Source organism: Podarcis tiliguerta, assembly GCF_965153285.1.
Source record: "Podarcis tiliguerta genome assembly, chromosome: 17".
Classification (NCBI taxonomy): Eukaryota; Metazoa; Chordata; class Lepidosauria; order Squamata; family Lacertidae; genus Podarcis; species Podarcis tiliguerta.
The window spans coordinates 10720206-10739858 of NC_139550.1; the positions used below are offsets into that span (position 1 = coordinate 10720206).

The 19653-nt window shown below is 40.7% G+C and overlaps 2 protein-coding genes across 4 annotated transcripts in view; one reads left to right on the forward strand and one right to left on the reverse strand.

Annotated features, from left to right (window-relative positions):
* The window catches only part of HOOK3 (hook microtubule tethering protein 3), a 65519-nt gene extending 56617 nt beyond the window's left edge, over window positions 1-8902 (forward strand). For both annotated transcript variants that reach the window (XM_083419887.1, XM_083419888.1), the window contains exon 22: window positions 1106-8902. In XM_083419887.1, coding sequence (XP_083276013.1) covers window positions 1106-1246 — 141 coding nt within the window. In that variant the 3' untranslated portion in view covers window positions 1247-8902. The remainder of the gene's footprint in view (window positions 1-1105) is intronic.
* A 3819-nt stretch (window positions 8903-12721) lies between these two features.
* KCMF1 (potassium channel modulatory factor 1) overlaps window positions 12722-19653 on the reverse strand; it is a 41843-nt gene continuing 34911 nt past the window's right edge. For both annotated transcript variants that reach the window (XM_083420425.1, XM_083420426.1), the window contains exons 4-7: window positions 17925-18026; window positions 16054-16228; window positions 15261-15543; window positions 12722-13351 (exon numbers count right to left, since the gene is read on the reverse strand). In XM_083420425.1, coding sequence (XP_083276551.1) covers window positions 13090-13351; window positions 15261-15543; window positions 16054-16228; window positions 17925-18026 — 822 coding nt within the window. In that variant the 3' untranslated portion in view covers window positions 12722-13089. The remainder of the gene's footprint in view (window positions 13352-15260; window positions 15544-16053; window positions 16229-17924; window positions 18027-19653) is intronic.

The following is a 19653-nucleotide window of genomic DNA, read 5'->3' on the forward strand; positions in this document are numbered from 1 at the left end:
ATCTGCCTTCTCCACTTCTCCAAAGTCCGTTTTCTCTCTACAGGCCAGGAAGTGAGGCTTGCAAGTATTCCTACCCTAATCAGAAAGCGATCATGGAAATAAAGGGTGGCATGTTCCTACTGTCATAGCCTCCATAATTCAAGAATCATGATCCATCCGTCAAGCACTGTGAAAGGAAAGGGGTTGATAACCTTAAAGCTGGGTCCAGGGGCATGCTTTCGTCTTCCTCCAGGAGTTACCCATACATGGGGGTTGGTCGGCAAGCGTCAGCTTATCTGTGGAAGCTTTGCACATGTACACAGGAAGCAACCTCGTCACAGACATGCCACTATAGTTGCCATACCTCTGAAGTTTAGTTGTTCACCACTGCCACTGGAGAATTGATAGAGGTCATGCATGCTGGTGCAGTGTGGCTAAGATTGTCACCTGGGAAGTTGCCAAGTTCATCTCATGCCTGCCATGAATTTATTAGATGGCCTTAAGCAAACTACTCTCTCTTAGCTTTAGCCAGAACTCTCAAAACATGCATTGGAAATGCTAAATTTGATGATGAACATTTGGGTTTTACTATGGACTCTTGGCTCCCTGCCCCAAATCTGGGTGGCCCTGTTTGGGAAAGGGACAGTCTAGCGCAGCCAACACACCGTAGTAGAGCAAACTTAATGCATGTTTTAGTTATTACCTCTTTCATAATACAGGAACCCAGGGTTATCGATGAAGCTGATCCATGGCAGAACCAGGACAGACCAAGGAATTACTGCTTTGCACAGCACATGGTTCAGTTAGGGAATTTGCTACCACAATTTATAGTGATGGCCAGCAATGTGGACACCTTTAAAAGGAGATTTGACACATTCATGAAGGATAAAGCTATCAATAACTACCAGCCGTGTTAGTTGCATTAGTTCTAGTATCAGAAGCACTGTCTCCCTGAGTACTGGTTGATGAGGAGCATGAATGGGAGTTTGCTGTTGCATTCATGTCCTCATAGTGGGCTTCCCATGGGTATCTGGCTGGTTACTGTGAGAGCAGAATGCTGAACAGGAGGGGCCTTTGATGTTATCCAGCAAGGCTGCTCTTATATACCTGCCTTTTGTCTTCCTAGGGTATGGCTCTTCATAAAAAAGCAGCAGAAGACAGACTTGCTACCACAGGTTCAGGACAGTCCTTCCTGGCTAGACAAAGGCAAGCCACCAGCACAAGAAGAGCCTATCCTGGCCATGTCCAGCCAGCTACAGCAAGGTAGAAGAAGGCCCTGCTTTTTGAATGGAAGCCATCCTGGGATCAAGGCCTACTTCTGTTACGAGTGACAGCATTTCAGGAAACTTTAGCCAGCATCCTTTCTGTATCTTTGTTCCTTGCGGTTGCTGTTAACTTCTCATTTCAGGAAGGTGGTTGTTTTTTTCTTTTTTAAGAAAACACTTTCTCAATGTTTTTAGTCTTACTTTCTGGAGCCTTCCCTTTGTCTTTTGATGTGCCAAAATGTTGGAAAACACCTAGTGGAATGTAATAACGGAATCTCCCCCTCTCTTCCCCTTGTTTATATGGAATTGTCCTGTCTCACCTGAAAGCTGATGATGGCTAAGTAGCAAACCGAAAATGTCCCGTTGGCAAATGATGTTGCCATCCTTTCCAAGGCTACCATTGTATAAAGGGAATTACCTTTTCTTTCTCAATCCAGTCTGATCTGTTTAAATTATGTGATGGAATTTGCAATGGTGTTGCATAGAATTGTTACGAAATGTGTTAGCAGCAATAGTCAGATGCTGGCAGAAGCTGTAACCTGGCTGCAAGTACCTGATCGCGTGTGTTCATGTCCTTCTATTTATCCTTCTCTTGGCTTTAATTTGGAGAGGCAAGCTGATTTTTGTCCTTATTTGCCCATGTTCTTTTTTTCCCTTTTAGCATCACTAAGGTTAAAAATGATTTGATGTTCCTGTTCCATTCTTGGTTAGTTCAATCACTGTGGAATATGGCAACCATTCATTGCATGGCCAATTGCTTTAAAGCTTCCCTCTCTGTACTCTAACCAAGTGGAGCACCCATCCTTTTCATTGTCATGTTATTGCAGTTCTCCACCTGCTTGGAAATCCTAGGAGATGGGACCATAGTAGTATTCTACTTACTGTGTGCCTTGATCCTACAGATGCCTAGTATTCTACATGGTTAAACCATCATGGAGAAATTTTATGAAGCAGTGAACTGTGTAGAACAGTGCCCTCCTGGTCCCCCAGATATCATTTGACTCAAACTCCTCTGAGTCCCAGGCAACATGATCAGGCATGACGGGAGTTGTAGTTCAAAAAGTTCCCCATCCCTGGTGTATCAGGGTTGATTTTGATTGGATGTCTTTGGTGGATGCTGTCTTCAAATTGCCATCTACCACTGAGGACTATTTTTAATAGGTCAATAAGGAGGGAGAGTCCATTCATTGCCTTACAGATGGTACCATTGCCTTCAGGCTTGGTGATTCTGACATGAAAACTCGCTGTCCTTTAGTGCCAAATCTTCATACATGCCTGTACTGTTAATGGGTCTTTGTCATGAAGGAAGGCTAGCAATTCCCCTTCAGATTTTGATCCTTCCAAGTATTGCGTTCTAGATGTTGAGCCACTTGCACCCTTTTCAAATTAATGTGTGAGAAGTTTGGGGTTGCTCAAGACGAGCAGTTCCATATGGATCCACCATGGAAGTAGTTTAGAGGTTTTGTTGGAAAACTTCACCTTAAAATAAAAATTCAGTGTGTCTAACGTTCAGCAGAGAACAGCTTTTTCTTGTGTATCCTTCCAAATGTAGATCATAGTGACCTTTTCCTTTCGAGGAAGGAAAAGGAATCAGAGATGGCTTTAACTTGGAAGCCCACCTTGTTTTTATGGTCACATTTTCAGTATAAAATGTTTTTCTTCTCATCCTCATTTTGTGCGAGAATGCACAGCACATCTTAATTTTAAAAAAGGAATTTTGCCTTTATTCAGCACCACCCTAGTACATAAAAGGAGTTCTTAAAGTTCAGTAATGTGTAGAATAGTAATTAAAAGGCAGGGTGTGGCTGTTAGCCCTTTGTAGTATGGTTTCAATGTTAGATGAAGTAAGCCAGGTATTTCCCTCAGTAGGCATAAAAGTAAATAAAATAATTCTTCACAGGATCATTCACTTGGTAATCTGCCTTTTTTCTGCAATGGTGAATTTGAAGCTGGAGACAAAATATGGGAGGTATCTATGCGTAGTTTTCAATTGCACTTACAAGCAAAGGTGTTAGATTGGCATCCTGTCTGTTTTTGCTGGTGGCAAGTAGTGTACTGGAAGCAAAAGAGCAGTGATTAGTATTGAGTTAACCAGTTTCAGAGTAATGCATATTATTACACTTGCTATTCCGGGTCAGATAACATCTCCAGCAGTCTTAATTTTGCCAGCTGAATGCTTCTGTAGGCAAAAACTTCTTATTCTGTTGGAAGTGGCAGGAGAGAGTTTTTTTCCTTTTCCACAGGCTGTTGTGCATCTGATAGAACTATTCCTGTTTGTTCTGTGCCTGAAAGAAACTTGAAGACAACTTTAATTTTACAATTGAACCCGCATCTTTTTCTACTTTTGATTTCCGTTCTTGCTTTCCTTTCTCTTAGCTGGCATTGGGGTTTTGCCTGTCTTCCACAGCATATTTTTGTTACGTTTTTCATCTAGCATGAAAGCAAAAGCAACTTCTTTCTCCACTTTGGCTGCCATATTTCTTGTTTGCATTGAAGTGGGAGGCAGGCTTATTATCAGTATTCTGAAATGTCAAGAAGCCTTCATTAAAAACACAATTAAATTTTACTTTGACGTATTGAGAACCGAATATACATTCTTGTTGATCATTAAAAACCAAGGAAAGCAACAGTCGAGGACGAAATTCCCAGAACGACAGTTGCACTTAATTCCTGTTGAAATGAATAAAGACAGTTGTGGTTAAATTAAGTGTCTCTAATTTCTAGAGGACTTAAGTGCAACTGGCTTTCTATATATCAGGGTCATTGTGTCTTGCTGCTGTATGCTGATTTTGCGGCAAAGACAGAAATAAAAGGCTTGTTTCTAAAATATTTATATTGGGTGGAATGGAAACAATTCATAAACCAAGCAAGTCTGTTAATTTTTTATAAACATGTTCACTGAATTTTCCTCGGATAGAGCAGCAGTAATGTTGGCTTGTACTTCCTTATTTGAGAAGTATGTGTTCTAACGATGGATAAAATTTGGGCTAGGCAAATGGAATGGAGGTCATATTTTTCTAAAAGAAACATTTAGCAGCAAGTTGTGTGGGCATTACCAGGCTTGTATTTAAATGTATCCCTCCAACTAGGTTGTCTTCAGGCAGTGAAGGCTAGGGAGGCGGAGGGGCTGCTGTAAGATGAATTGGCTTGATGCAAGAAAAAACACACCCTACAGTTGTGTGGGTTGTAGCTTTTGCTTGTATGATTTTTAACTTAAAAATTAGGCAATGTTCCCTCTTGTATTCCAAAAAATTCCCTTTCATGTTTGTATTTTTCTCCAAATTGAGGACATTGGTAGATTTTATCTGTCCCTTGCGTTCTTCCTGTCGAATTAGGTTTTTCATCAGTTACAATATTCAGTTGAATACTGGAAAGTGAAGGGACCCTCTGAAAGGTGTATCAGATTTTTTTTTTTTTTTTATGGCTTGCAAACAGATCTGATATGCGGCATTTCTGACAGTGTCACCTAGTAAGTCATAACTGGGAGGTTTAAAGAGAGAAAAACCTTCAGTCTCCTAGCCATTAAAACAGATGATACTGGAGGAACATAATTCTCTTTGGGTTAGCTGTGTGCACACACCCCACCCACAGGGTAATGTCTGACAAAGTTCTTTGTGTGAATCACTGCATGCAAGCAGGATCAGGAACTGCACCTCCACCTTGCAAAGAGAAAGGTAAATGTGGAACTCATCCCTGGGACACCTTTTTTTAAGAAAAAAGGGACATTATTCCTGAATGGGAGGGCTCATTTTCAGACTGATACACAGTTGAACCTGCCTTTATCCTGCAATAAACTTCAGGTTACAGGTCACTTAACACAATAGCCCCAGTCCACTTCCACATACAGGGCAAGTCTGAAGATGTGTTTGTGGCTTGAAGACAGACTAGAACTATCCTCTCATACTGTTTCTGTGTTGGATGCTGGAAGTCTGGGTTGGAGAATGGTTCAGGCTGAACCAATTAAAAAAAAAAAGCATCATCTGAAATGGACACTCATCTACTAAAGCTTATGCCATAATATATCTCTTAGTATTTAAGGTGCTACGAGACACTTAGTTGTGTTTACTGCCAGCAGACTGACACTGTCAGTTTGGGTTGAATTTTTTATAAAACTACGTGGATAGAACCCCAGCCAGAGTTAGGAGTAAAGACGTCGACCTCCATGTCAGAGAAGCCTTGACGTTTCTGCATTGGAAGCAATTCTGAGTTTTTAACATGTACAAAATATTTTTTAGTATATTAAAAACCAACTTATACATGCTCTCAACAATGGGTTTTTTTTGGGGGGGGGGGCGGGGAGCATATGGTCAGGATCTCCTCCAGTCAACCAGTCAGGAAAGTTTCAAATTGCAAGAGCAATTTCTTTTCTTTTTCTTTCAGCACATTGACATCCTATCTAATATAGGGGTACATAGGTAGTCAGCTGGTAAAATCTTATGTGGATTTATTAGCAAATGAGCTTTCAACGCTTAATACTGTAGCTTATGTTTTATGAATCATTAAACTATACATATTTGTTAAACTTCTTAAAATGTCTCTAAACAGGGTAGCCATCTTTTTTACGTCTTTTTAAAAAATACATTTCGACAGCAATTAAATATTTGCTGCTTCTACGCCTCCCTTTTTATTTTGGATATATGCGATGATATGTGGCTGCTTAATCTGCTGCACTGTTTATCAAACAAGGGCTCTTTGGTCTACGCCATCTCTCTTTTTATCTCCTGTTCAGTCAACATAAGCAAAACCTCTCCTTTTAAAGGTCTTGGCACCTTTTTCTCCAAAGCAAAAAGTTGCTAGCAAAGATGCTTATCTCCGTGTGTGCATACGATTTTACCACTTTCCCATCCAACATTATAAAGCCCCCAGTTCTTCTCAGCCACCAAGAGAGTGAAACTTGATACAGTATTCATAAGTTCTAAAAATGGGTGTTGGGTAGGTTGTTGAGCTCCTGTAGCACTTAGTATGCTAACATCCATTGCCGCTGCTACTTAATTCTTCCTGTTAACAGTATTAACATGCAAGTCTCTTGCAACTTCTTCCATTTACTAAGCTAACATTTAATCTTAAATGTATTTTATAAATGCACCTTTGTTTACTGCTATTATTTTAAAAGTGCACTAAAGGAGCCATGTTGTTCAATACTATATACATACATATAGATATTATATATATATATATATATATACTTTTTTTTTTTAATACCAGCAAAGTCCAGAAAGACGTTTCCTTGGAGAAAGCAGATAGGAAGTGGTGCCTGACCTCTTCCAGGTTTTTTATTTGAAACTCCGAGGCTTGACATATTTGCAATATTTTATTTATTGATGTTGCATCCTGTCTTAATGTGTATATATCCTTTCTTGCTTTCCCCCCTCGCCCACTGCGGACTTGTACATTTCCTTTTAAAGGCTTCTTTTCCCATCTGTGCAGATGTGTACAAGCAGCTCCAGAAAGGAACATCAGTGGAGATCACAAATATCAAAGAAGCATACTCTTCCTTGGTTTCAGTATTATACGTGACATGGCCTTTCTGGATTACATTTAGGGTTGTCTGTATTTATCTTATGTTCTCTCTTCCTCATACCCGCGTTAACTTCCTTTCAGATTGCACTAATGTCTTTCTTTACGTTATGAATTATTGCTATCATACATGCGATACATGTACATTATGTTGACAGTGTAACTTGGAATGCTTTGTGCTGCCTTTAAACTATTTTTAAAGCTTTTTTTAAAAAAACAAAAAAGGTTATACTCTTTTAAGCACACGCTTGTGCTGCTCTAGATTCTGTTTTGTATTGAAGCAGACCTAGGAAATGCGGCAGTGTGATAGAAAACCCGAGGAAAGATTGCTTTGTGGCTGCATTAGTATCTTACTGTTACGTTAGCCGTCCTGCGGGATGGTGAATGATCCTTCCAAGCCTATGGTTAGCAACCATTTTTATAGGAGGGCTGCTTTGAGGATGGAATAGAAATTGGCAGGCCAATTCTCAATCCCTGTGCTTCCAAAATGCCAGCAAGTCCCATTGGCAGGGCTATCACATCCACTCTGCATGCCTCTTGGTTGACAGCTGGCCTTCATCCTGGGACTGCTCAAGGGGACAGACTTGGCCTCAAGGCGTGCAGCTGCTGGTCTCTGCTTTTAAGCCATAGGAATTGTCTACACAGTCAAGTGAAAAAAGAAACTCTTACTAAGCGCTGTATGGTTTGATTAGCAGGCCTTTTCTAGCACAGCCTTACACTTTTTAGTCCAGGTGTCGCCTGCTTAAACAGAGAGGAAGACTGTGTTCTGCAGAACCAAAGCCTCTCTTTCTGTTGTGAGCATGCAGAGAGGGATTAAATTGAGGACAAGTTATTTGATCCAAAACTTTTCCTCTTGCTGAGCAGCAGCAACTTCTAAACGTAGTCTCCCCCCCCCCCCCGAATGACATTGGTTGTGCTCTGATTTTGATGATTCAAGGACGTAGTTTAGGTGGAAATAAACTAATTGATCAGTTCCAAAGTAGCAGAGCAGCTCAGTGAAAATGTGCAGCTCTCCCAAGCTACCTCCAAGATAGGCATGGTGGCAAAAGTTCTCTCCAGTGTTTGCTCTCACCCAAACTTGAGTAAGGAATGTGTGCGCCAGGGGAGGGGGAAGATTGGGGTCCAGTTGAATCCTGGTTCCCTTGCAGGCTCAGATGATGAGGCCTGCATGTCACTCACCATTGCCCACTTGGATGTGGGATCTCGACATCGAGAAGCTAGGTTGCTGTTGGCTTAGGATTGAATTAGGCAGATGTGTAGGACTGGTAGTAGGAATTTGATGTTCATCATTTGAATGTAAGACTTGCCGGATACTTGGATAGACAAGTACTATGTAAGTTCCAAACTCCTTGCAGTTTGAGGGGGAGATGTCCGCTGCCTTCATTATTCCAATACCTAATCATGAGACATCAATATCCTCTCCTACCTTTTCTTCTCTTGCACAAACTTTTGAGTTAACTGGTTTGCAAGGAATTGTCTTGTAGTTGGTCTGGTGTGGTTGCTTTTGGAGTCTTCTTGTTTTGTGTTTGCTGCTGCTCTTAGCATACATGGCTTGAGGTCAGGGGCTTTTTTGTATCTTGTGTCTTTTTCCCCCTTGCCTACTAAAACATGTCAGACCACTAGCTGGAGTCATAGAGGAATGTGAGATTAAAGTATAAACTCCAATAGGCACTTTTGGCTGTCTATTTGAAACGGTTTGGGTTTGTGCAACTGCAACTTTCTGAGATCCTAAGCATGTTTTAAACATATCGGTTACTGTGTGTTATGTAGTTTTCACGTTCTCTCTCTCTCTCCCCCCCCCCTTGTCCATTTTTCAATAGCAACTTGACTGTCCTGACCTAGATGTTGACTGGTTACCAAAATTACTGTTTATGAAACTGCTGGTGATATTTCCCCCCCCTGTATGAGTGTAAACTCCTCCAACCACCAAATATTAATTCTCTCCCCACCTATGAATCTTACCCTGTATCTACCATCTTGCCATGGTAGAGGTTTTAGTATGAATGTGTGTAAAGACAAGGTAATATGGTCAGGTGTTCAAAGCACCCTCCCCTTCCCCATTCAAATAATAATGCTTCCAAGGCTACAAAACCAGTGTACAGTTGTTAAACAAGTTGTAAATAAAGGCTTATATAAAACTTGGCGCTGCTTTTTATTACATGAAGCAATTGTTATTTATCATACACATATCCCGGCATTTCTATGGAAAACTCAGGTTGTCGCGCACGATCTTTCCCATTTTATCCTCAAAATAGTCCTGTGAGAGTCAAGACAATTCACCACTAAGAAAAGAGGGGCTATTTGATATGATGTATCCATGTTGAAAATTGGAGTTTGAACATGTTTAATAGTGCTGCACACTCACGTTTTTAAGGCAGTGTAATTATAGGTAACAGTGAGACAATCAAAGTTATCAACCTAGAACCGTGATAGAGGGGAGAAAATCTTATTGTACAGAAGAAATGTATTCCAAAGGAAAGAGAACCAAATGTCAATCAACATGCTACCCTAGCCCAAAAATGCATCAAACCCCCAAATTTGGAGGGGGGGGGATTTGTCTGAGGAAGTTGCAACATCACACTTATTTATGTTACTCATTTATTTTCCTGCTGATTTTTTTACTCCCGTTTTGAAAATGCCTTTTATAGCAAAAGTTTCGTTATCTTGGTTTGGTTACAAACTTCCTCCAATACAGGTTTTGCAGAACTCTTCACCACCACCACAAATAGTCTATTAGCACTGTCCCAAGAGCTGTCTTGGGAGGAGTGAAGAGATGTAGCTGGGTTGGGTGGTAACAGCTTTATGTTGCTTTGAACAAGCAGGTTATAGGTAATTTTCATCTACGCAGATGATGAAGGTGCTTGTAATTTGCATTGTGTGAAGGCATCCTCGAAGGCAGTGATAAACTTCATAAAATAGGTAAGATTATAGACTTCTCTTTGCTATCTCATTCTCAAAAAAGCCTAACCAAAAGTTAGCAATGTGTCAGATGGGCTTGAAAGAGAGGTATGTCAAAACACTAAGCAAGCATTCACCAATAAATAGCAGATTGTGACTACTCGCTGGAGTTGCTAAGTTGCCTCGCATGCTAATTTGGATTACTTCTGATAAAAGTAGATAAAATCACTTTCCATAAACAATACATAGCCCTTCTGGCCATGATACAAATTTATCCAAATAACCTGATTACAGTATTATACCCAGGACAGTAGCAGGTTGAAACAGATGGGCTGTCAACTACAGTACCTGGAAGAGTCAGGCCAGGTGTTTTTTCTTGCACTCAGGGGAAGAAAAATGTGATGCTGTTATACTGGCAAAAAGGGCCCCCTACCTGCAGCCAGTTCAGAAGGTGGGTGTGTGTGTGTGTGTGTGTGTGTGTGTGTGTGTGTATTGCCACTGGTGAACCTGTGATGTGACTTCTATACCTTTTTAAAAATCTCAAAACAGTACATAAAACATTACTTCCAACAACTGCACACTTCTTTAAAACGTAATTCTGTGCAAGAATTTAAACAGTGAACAAGTAGAGCCATTATTGGAAGGGAATCAGCACCCAATGGACAACTTTAGCACATTATTTTGGCCACTCTCCTGTACCGTGAATGAAGCTTAGCACCAGGAACAAGCAGCACTTAGCAGTGCATCCAAGCAAAAAATGGCACGTGACCCATTCACCAAGAACCTCTCAGAAATGTGGAGCTAATCCCAATATTGAAGGTAGGTTGGAAGGTCCCTGAAACCGCATACAATGCCTGAAATGCATTTCTGAGAAGTGCAGTGTCACGACGATTGTATTCTCAGCATCAGAATCTATGCACCTACTTGCAAGTTTCACCGATGTGTTGAAAGTGCCTTGGCTCCCCTACAAACCTGTTCAGTTAGGTGAGTGCCTTTGTGGGTACAGCTGTCCATCTCTGGACTGCTCTCCCCAGAAATGCTTGGGTTAGTGCCCCCACTTCTGTCCTTTTCCTGCCAAAAATGTGTTGTTTTTTAAAACAAAATTGTCAGTCACTGATAACCATTAACTGAATCTAATTTTAGTCTACTTCTGTGATAGCCATCTGCTTTCATGTGCTGAATTGTGTTGATTGGTAGTGACACTGCCAGCATAATTGAAGAGCAGGATGCCAACAAACAACTAACAAAGCCTGGAAAAACTGAAATGTAACACACCTTTGCACTCTGGGGAGTTCGCAGTAGTTGAGGCTTTAGAGACAGAATCCGTCTATCAGCTGGTGAGGGAATGCTGTGGGTGCCCAAGTTCGGCACAGTCTCAAACCCGTACTTCTGCCACAGATGCCCCAATACATACGGATACTGGAGATTTACATTTTACAACAAAACAAACTCAAAAAACCAACAATGTCATCTTACAAGCCAAGAACTTCTCCAGTGTAGGTCTTATTAAAATACCACTGAAAAAAGAATGCCTGGCATCAATGTGTCTGGATAACACGCCAACACCAAAGAAGAACCAACTGAACAACAGTCTTGAAAATGCTTTATTGAACTGCGTGTCTTATTGTAATGTGCAGGTGTGTTTGAAAAGACTACAGCTTGAAAACTGGTTTTGAAAATCCTCAACAATTAAAAAAAAAAATCCCTAGCTGGGTTAAACTCCCAAGATAACCAGAGGGCTGCTGTAAAATCCCCCCTTAGAACATTCTGTTGCAGAGACTAAAAAAAGAAGAAGAACCAAATCTAGTACTGTATTTTATATAGAAATAACTGGAGTCAGAAACTAAAAACCAGTGGGTGGGGCTTTTCCCCATTTTCGATGAGAATCTGTCCTTTTAAAACCCCACCATCCTGCTCAAGTCTGCAATTTAATTCTAAGATGCTTGCTATGTAGCAGAAGTGGAGAGGGTAGAGGGGAGATAGAGATGAAGAAAGTGAGAGAACCAGAGAGAAACATGATTATTGTCTAAGCCTAGTTTAGATTTAATCAGAAGCTGTGTGCAATTTTGTCTTTATAGTCTAACTTTACATTCCCTTCCCCACCACCCCAACCCCCCAAAACAAAAAAACCCTCCTGTCCCTGCCTTGGGGCTATTATGAAAGTCTATGCACAAAAACACTGTACATTTTTATACATACAGGATTAATAGTATAGGCATGTAGGTGGCATGATTCAATTAAAAAGGCTTTTTACTTTTTTTATACCAGGAAAAAAAATCAAGAAATAATAAATAAAAAGGTGCTAGAATTAGCATTAAGAATGCAGTTGTAATATATTGACAAAAGTTTGGGAAGTCAACCTCCTCAAGCTCTCCTGTTGCTGACAAGTCTCTGCAAACTAGGTAGCAAATACATAAATAACTCAAACACATATGATTGAGACTGTGAAGGTTTTTAAAACTAAGACAACATAATCCAGGTTAACTTTTGTTTTCTTTTAAGACAATGAGCAAATGAATAATCTACACCTGAATAAAACATGTTTTAACAGTTTGAAAATGGTTTTCTTTTAACAACCACAAAAAGGAAAAAAAAAACTTTTAAACAAAGTTGAACAAGTATTTTGATTATAGGGCACACAAAAAGCCCCCTTTGCCAGAAGATTTTGGCAGTGGCCTTACTTTTGTGTCTCCTAGAGATGCATAAAAAGCAGGCTGAAACTCCACGTGGATGTGCGGTGGTTAAAGAGAGCAACACAAGGGTCACACCGAGCAAAACGTCACACCCTGGAAACAAGCTGTCCCACTGCAGAGCTTGCATGATGTGCAAACGGCACATGTAATAAAAGTGGTTCAGACGTACATTATTCAAAAGCTACTTGATGGCCACACAATGCTAAGTGAGCATTAACTTCTTTGCCTTGTAACCTTTGAATAATGGGAAAGCTTTTGGGGGAGGGGGAGGGAGTCGTTTATAGTTTTACTCCTTGTATTTAAATTTTTTTAAATGACAAGGTCACTAAAACTCATGCACGCTGCAAAAAACCTCATGCAGTAAAGGTAAACCATCCAAGCAGTTTTTATTCATTAATATTCATAAATACACACAGCAGCTTCATTAGAGATTTCATTTTTTTTTCCTCTTCAGTTTGAATGTGGAGTATTAGGAGAACCTTTTTGCATGTCAAAAAGTACAGGGCACAGAGGATTTCCCCTCTGATCTGCAACCTACATTTACCTGCTAGAAGTAAAAATTATTTTTAAGTGGAAATGATTATCATATATATCTTTCTCTCTTCCTTTGAATGTACACAATGTAACAAGAGTGACAGACCTGAAATTACAATCACCAAAACAAACCCAAGATAGTTGTTGTCCACTTTCATTGGCAAATACAGCACAGAGGACATTGTCTGCGAAGTGGGATGTCATCAAAGAGGAGGTGGAGGAGGCTCGTTTCCTTTATTACTCTCTTTTAAATTTAGATTTTCTAAAGCAACATCTAAAGGCATAATATCTACACAGCCCATAGCACCAAAATCGGCAACCTCCCCACGCTCGTCCTCATCAGAGGAGGAGCTTTCTTCCCGCATTAAAGTGGACAGCAGAAGCTCTTGAACAAACAGGCTGCGGTCAGCTCGCTCACTCTCCATTGACTGACGCTCTACTTCAGACATCTTGGGATCGTTCAACCTGCACAAGAAGGGGAGACAAAACAGGATATAGCTGAAAATTCTGAGGCTTGGGAACACTGTCTAATCATCTACAAGATCATGAAAAGACCTGTGGATGTCTTGGGTTCAGAAAAGATGCATCTGATTTATTTCTACATTGGGAAAGAGACGATCAGACTGCCAATGATCACTCCTTGCTTATATCCAATAATACCCTGAGTCCCTACCACCAGCACTCTGAGACCTTAACTGCTCCAATGCTGCTTCTATGGAATCCATTCAGTTCCCCTGAAAAATTATCGGTTTACCGCAGGATAGTACAACTTTAGCAAACCTGCATAGTAACTGGAGGGATTATGCTGCACATGCACATTCAACTTTCCCATCTTCTGCTATCAGATAGTTTGCCACCTTGGTACTTTTTGTGTGAAAATGGAACAAAATGGAGGGCTGCTGTGACATCCTGCTACAAAGGGAGGACCCCAGGAACCTATTCAGGAGATGAGATTAAAATCTATTTCCCAGGAATCTTCACACAGGGATTATTCTGACCCAAAGATAGTATTGGGTATCTTTTAGAATTTATCTGATCAAAAGTATAAAAGTTGCCGAGATGTAAGCAAAGAAGGAGAAGACCTTTTTTTAATGAAGGAATCACAACAAACAAGATGTTTAAAACAAGGTTCCTTCTCTATTTTTTTAAAGAAGGCATTCCTTTAAGATAAAATTGAGGAAGGAAGAGTAATCCTACAGAGGAAGTAAGCAAGGCAAAGTTGAAGAGCCAAACTGAAGGGGCCAAAGTTACTGAGGCCAATATGTGTAAGTGGGAAAGTGGCTTAAGAATTCTCTTTTCAAATATGTGGCTACGCTTTTCAAAATACGGCAACTGTGTATCTATCTGTGTAGATTTGAGAGGTCCATGCCATGGTACTCCATATGTGGTATTTTACTCCACTGGGGTTACCTAAGACTTCTAATGGTACAAAAGCAAGCTGTTGGGAGACGTTGTGCAGACAGTAGAAGCTGCTAATCATATGTAGTGGGCACACGAGGCAAGCAGATGCTCATTAGTCTCAGTTCTACAGGATCTAACTTTCCTTTTAGGCTTTATAAACTATTTCAAAGTTAGCATATAATGACAGCAAAGTTGGCCATAGCTTGAAAATGACAACACACTCAGTCTCCTTCAGTAAAATAATGTCTTTGGAAGATGTCAGAAGAAATGAAAATGATTTTAAAATAACATAATATTTAAAATATGATAATCAGTCTACAGTGGAGGGCCATTATTAATTGGTTCCCTTTTGTTCTATATTATGAGCTCTCATAGAGATTTTGTTTAAAGAGAATTAAAGAGGAATTAAAGAGAAATATTTGATGAATCCATTACTATCTCGGTATTTCTACTTTACAACAGATACAATTTTTTAATGCGTAGATTTGAGAATATATATATATGAAGGATTTAATTTGTTGTAATATATTTTGCTTCATAATATTTTTTTAAATGTGCCAGCATCTTGGAATTCAGAGTTAAACATAATGAATTGCATCTACACATAACAGCACATAACAGCCCTCAGATTGCTCAGTAATTTTCTTGATTTTTCCAGGAATGCAAATTGCAAGAAAAACTTGTATTCAACGCCTCCTTTTAATTTACAGTTTGAGCCACTTTAAATCCCCTTCTCTGCCCTTTGCCACTTAAGCCAACAATTTCGTTTAAGTAGATACAAGCGGTAACAGAAAAGGCACAAAAGTTTACGTGTGCTTGGCTGCAGATAATGACTGCTGAAGGAGGTGGCTAAAAAGCAGCTTGTGGGAAGGAGGAAGATTCCATCAAAATACACAAATTCCAAAAGTGGGGCTGAATTCCTGGAGTGATTCAGAACCAATAATTGCAATTCCGACCCTCTAGAACGAGTTACCTTGTAAGGAGGAACTGAGAGTTCTGGATAGCCTGCTGACTGTTTTCTGTGTTGGATGTGTTGGTTGTTGCTGTGGATTGTGTAATAGTGGTGGTGACGCCGCTAGTGTTGGCGCGCCTTGTCGCGTTACGTGCAGTCTCCAGTTGTTGCCGTGCCGCCTGTGCATGCTGCCGTTCTAACTGCAGTTGCATCTGCAGTTGCTGCAACTGAGACGCGGAAGGGCCAGAGGAATTGAGCTGTCCCCCTGCAGAACGCCTCACACCGGACAACTGAGATAAAAGCTCTGCCAATATAAAAAAAGGATTCGGGAATTAAGAGTGAAATCTAATGTAACCGAACAGCCCTCTGCCACTACCACCTCACTCTCCCACAGTATCTATTCCATAAGCTTCCCATTTTGCTACTACAAGGTAAAACAGACGAAGGTATACTCAATAGTCCCTAAAATGCAGCCCCAATGATCCCCTACCCTGACACATCATTAGTGTTTTAACAGCACAGTAGTACATTCAACAAGCCCTGAGGATACTTTTGAAGTGGCCGGAATTATTGCTCAAAGCAGTTCCTTAAAACTCTCAGCCAGCCCAAATAGTTCATCGTTGCAGCAACTTCTTAAAAATGTAAACATCCATGTGGATGTTTAAAGCTATGATTCGCTGAAGACTATTCTAGAGGGAACAGAGATAAAATTGAACAACAGATATTCCTGCTTTTGGGGGGCGAGGTGGAAGAATTTAAATCATGCAAGTGCACAAAAAATACAAAGGGATATGTAAATGTTCACAAATCTTACCAGCTATAGGATCCATGGCTTCCCTATTGCTTGGAGAATATGAACTCTGCGAAGATGAAAAACCACCAGTGGAACTGCTAGTAAAGTGCATGTTGGATCTACGTGCGCGAGGGCCACCCAAACCCCGGCCTGGGTGAAACATTCTACGTACATGCCGAACACCACTGGATTCGTCGTAAGCCATGAGTTAAGGGAAGGAAAGTGTCAACACGCAAACAGGAATGCCTTAGCCACTAAGACAATGGACTTGTAAAGAACAGGAGCAAAGCTTCCTTCTTAGTTTAGAGGAGAAATGGCCACATTCAAGGCTAGCCAGCCCTCCAAGGCCAGTGCACTACACTCACCAGGCATCCATACTGTATGCAAACACACCTCCCTGCCCCAGGTCTTGTTAATTGGAACACACCACTCTCGTGGCCAGCGCTGGGCTGAGAGCCCTAAATCTCTCCTCCCAGCCTAGTGCTGCAATCATGGCATCTGAAGAGCAGACACAGCAATTTCCCTCCCCATTGCATGACTCGCATGGGACGAATGGTACACTAGACTTGGTGAAAGGGCCCAATTATTAAACACAGTTATGGCGACATAAAGCAGATGCACAGAGTATGCAGACTCTGCTTAGTGTGCCGCTGGCATCCCAAATGTGTTGAATTTGGGGTGCGCTGCTCTGCTAGAGTTAGAGGCATGCTCCAGCTTGCCTGCCCCCAATGCTATAATACAGTGGTTCCCAATTAGCTAAGTATCGTGGATTTCTTGTTATTTAAAAGTCAAGCCATGGACGCTCCCTACTTTGGAAAATTTTGATTATCTCCAAGGTAGTTTTTGTTATGTGAATGGTGCCACTGACCCCCTGGGTGGGTTAGGCAATTCCCAATTGGGAACCACTGCTATTTTGTGTCTTCTCAAGCTTAGCTTGGTGTGAACCAAGCACAACCCCAGTAACTAGCAAGGTCATAAAAAGCAGTTACATTTCTATCTTCAGATCCCCTTATCTAAAGAAAATTACACTGGGTGTATTAAAAATAATTTTGCACAATATTAGCATTATAGATGCAAAGAGCAGGGCAATGCGCAGCAAATGCCAAATCCAGAGGAAGAACTGTGAGGGGAGAGAGACTTTGTTTGCTATCAGGGGGTGGCTAGTTTCACCCGCGTTGCCCCAGTTCCAGCCCAAGGAACCTTCAGAAGGGAGTTGCTCCCCTGGGCATTATGGGTATGTGTATTTTAATGAACTGAATACAGTAAAAGATTATCAGTCATGGGGGTGGGGAGTGTGTATTTGTTAAATCATATACTTTTGCATTAATTGTGATGTTTACCTTATTTTTTTAGTTGTTGCTTTGCTAATAATGTTTTATAGATTGTAATTGTTTCAGTGAGGATCTGTAAATTATTCTATATCATCTGTGCTGTATTTGTGATGTTCTGTCATGTTATTGTCATTTATTGTTTGTAAGCCGCTTTGGCATATATCTGAATGAAAAGCGGCATAGTACTATAATAAAGCAAATCAAGAAAATACAGTCTCAGAGGCAACATGCCAACGGAATTACAAGCTACAGGAATGTATTCTTCTGAACTCTTTCTTGGAGCATTCCCAAAGCTTGGGGAGAGGTTACTTGCTCAGACAGAACATATTTTCTTTCAAATCTTTCCTCAAAAGAAAGGAAAATAAATCCTATCAGTTTATACTAGCCAATGGTGGTGCAATTAACCTGAAGTGCTCCAAGCAGAGTATAGCTTATCTAGCTATTCAAAGAAAACTATGTAACACGCTAACAAAAGCACCTATTTCAGAATCAACATGGGTGGGTATTAGTATAGAAGGCAAAAATTCTTCAGTTGCTGCTTCTTGACTTAGGCAAGGATATTAAATCTCTTGGAGCTCTATGTTCCAGTGTAAGATGAGCTGCAAAGTCATCCGTAACATGATTGGGATCTCCTCCTGGTAATGCTGCACATATCGGACAAATCTGTAATGACAGAAGTAAGAAAGGCCATATGAGCAAGTGTCTTCCAGGCCAAAAAAAAATGACCAACACACTGAACAGAAACTACTCTCTCATGCTGAGAAAATAGCAGCCCTTGTACAACTCACCCTTCAGTTCATAACGATTCTCAAGACCAGCCTTCCAAATAATCAGGAAGTCAGTGAAAGCCCCCAACCAGATTCATTCACCTGATTGTTGCCTGAGCACTGCTCCCCTCCTTGCTGCCAGTACAAACAGGAAGGAGCTGCTATCATACAAACAGGTACAGCCCTGTGCCTTTCATGCTCCTGGACAGGGAAGAGCCAAGATGAGCAACTGTCTTTGGTACTTCATAGTTTCTTCCCATACCACGGTTCTTAAAGCAACTGCCTCTTTTCTGACTCCCCCAGACGTAACACGGAGGACTTTGTGTCTAAAAGAAGGCAAAAGAGCAGGGAGCTTCCATGGCACTGCTATGGAGACAGAGTGTGAGCTGGTATATTCTTCCTTGCTAGAGAGGAAGTAGTTCATCAGCTCCACCTAGTTTATCCTGGCAAACTCCAGGGGAGGGAGCTTGCTTGGACTGATTCTCTAGCCATCTCTCCCTTACAGAACTACTTTTTGTCCCTAAAACTCTGCTACCGAGAAAGGGAAGGAAAGAAATATAGGGTCAGTCCAGGCAACTGGGGCACATCCTTCCAAACAGAATTCTGTATGAGAGAGCTTCATTCTGGAGGTTTGCACTCTCCCCCCCCCCCCCACTCCTCTCTAGAAAGGCAGAGAAACAGAAAGCCTAGTAAGCAGCCTTGAAAGCAGAGGATCTTCATTCTGGAGGCAGCACACAGAAGCTGTTTCTCCTTTCCAGGAGATGAGAACAAAAGCAGGTCACCTACCACTTGTACTAGTATTACAGGACAATACTAAACACAGGGCTGTCTTGTCTGAAAACAATTATTACCCCAGCCAAGAGGTTATTTTCAAGCCAGATAAAAGGACTGAAAGTAGGACTTGTGCAAAAAGCAAACAAAACCACAAAGCAGATGCAACATCAAATATATTTCCCAGATGGATAAATGGGTGTTTACCATGAGTGTCCATTTGTTTAAAGTTTTAGTTCTGTTTTAAAGGCATCTGTTCTTTTTTGTGTTTTTAACTGTTTTTAATTATCCTATGTGCAAATTGCCTTGATTCGGTGGTTCAGAAGGCAATACATAAAACAATTGTAATAATAATTAGAAACATGGCACACAGCAACCACTTTAGACAGAAAACAGACGATTACAAAGGGAAGATTTAACAGTACTTGTGTTTCAATAAATATGATTGATTTGAGTTAGCTCAATCATTTTACTAAAGGGACAGGAAACAACTTCAGCCATGTCGCCATACTTTTAAGCTTGCTGTGTCTTCTAGTGCCATTCTGTTTTCAATAATGAGAAATAAAATGAACACAAAATGCAGACTTATCTGACTATGCAAGAACATGCACTGACACATACAAAGTTTTGCTTCCTAATATTTCTTCCCAACACTTTATGCAGTCTCTTTAAACCCAAGGAATTTTATAAATGACAGATAATCCTGTGTGAGTTTGTCCAGGAGACCAAAACATACAAGACTTCAAAGCTTT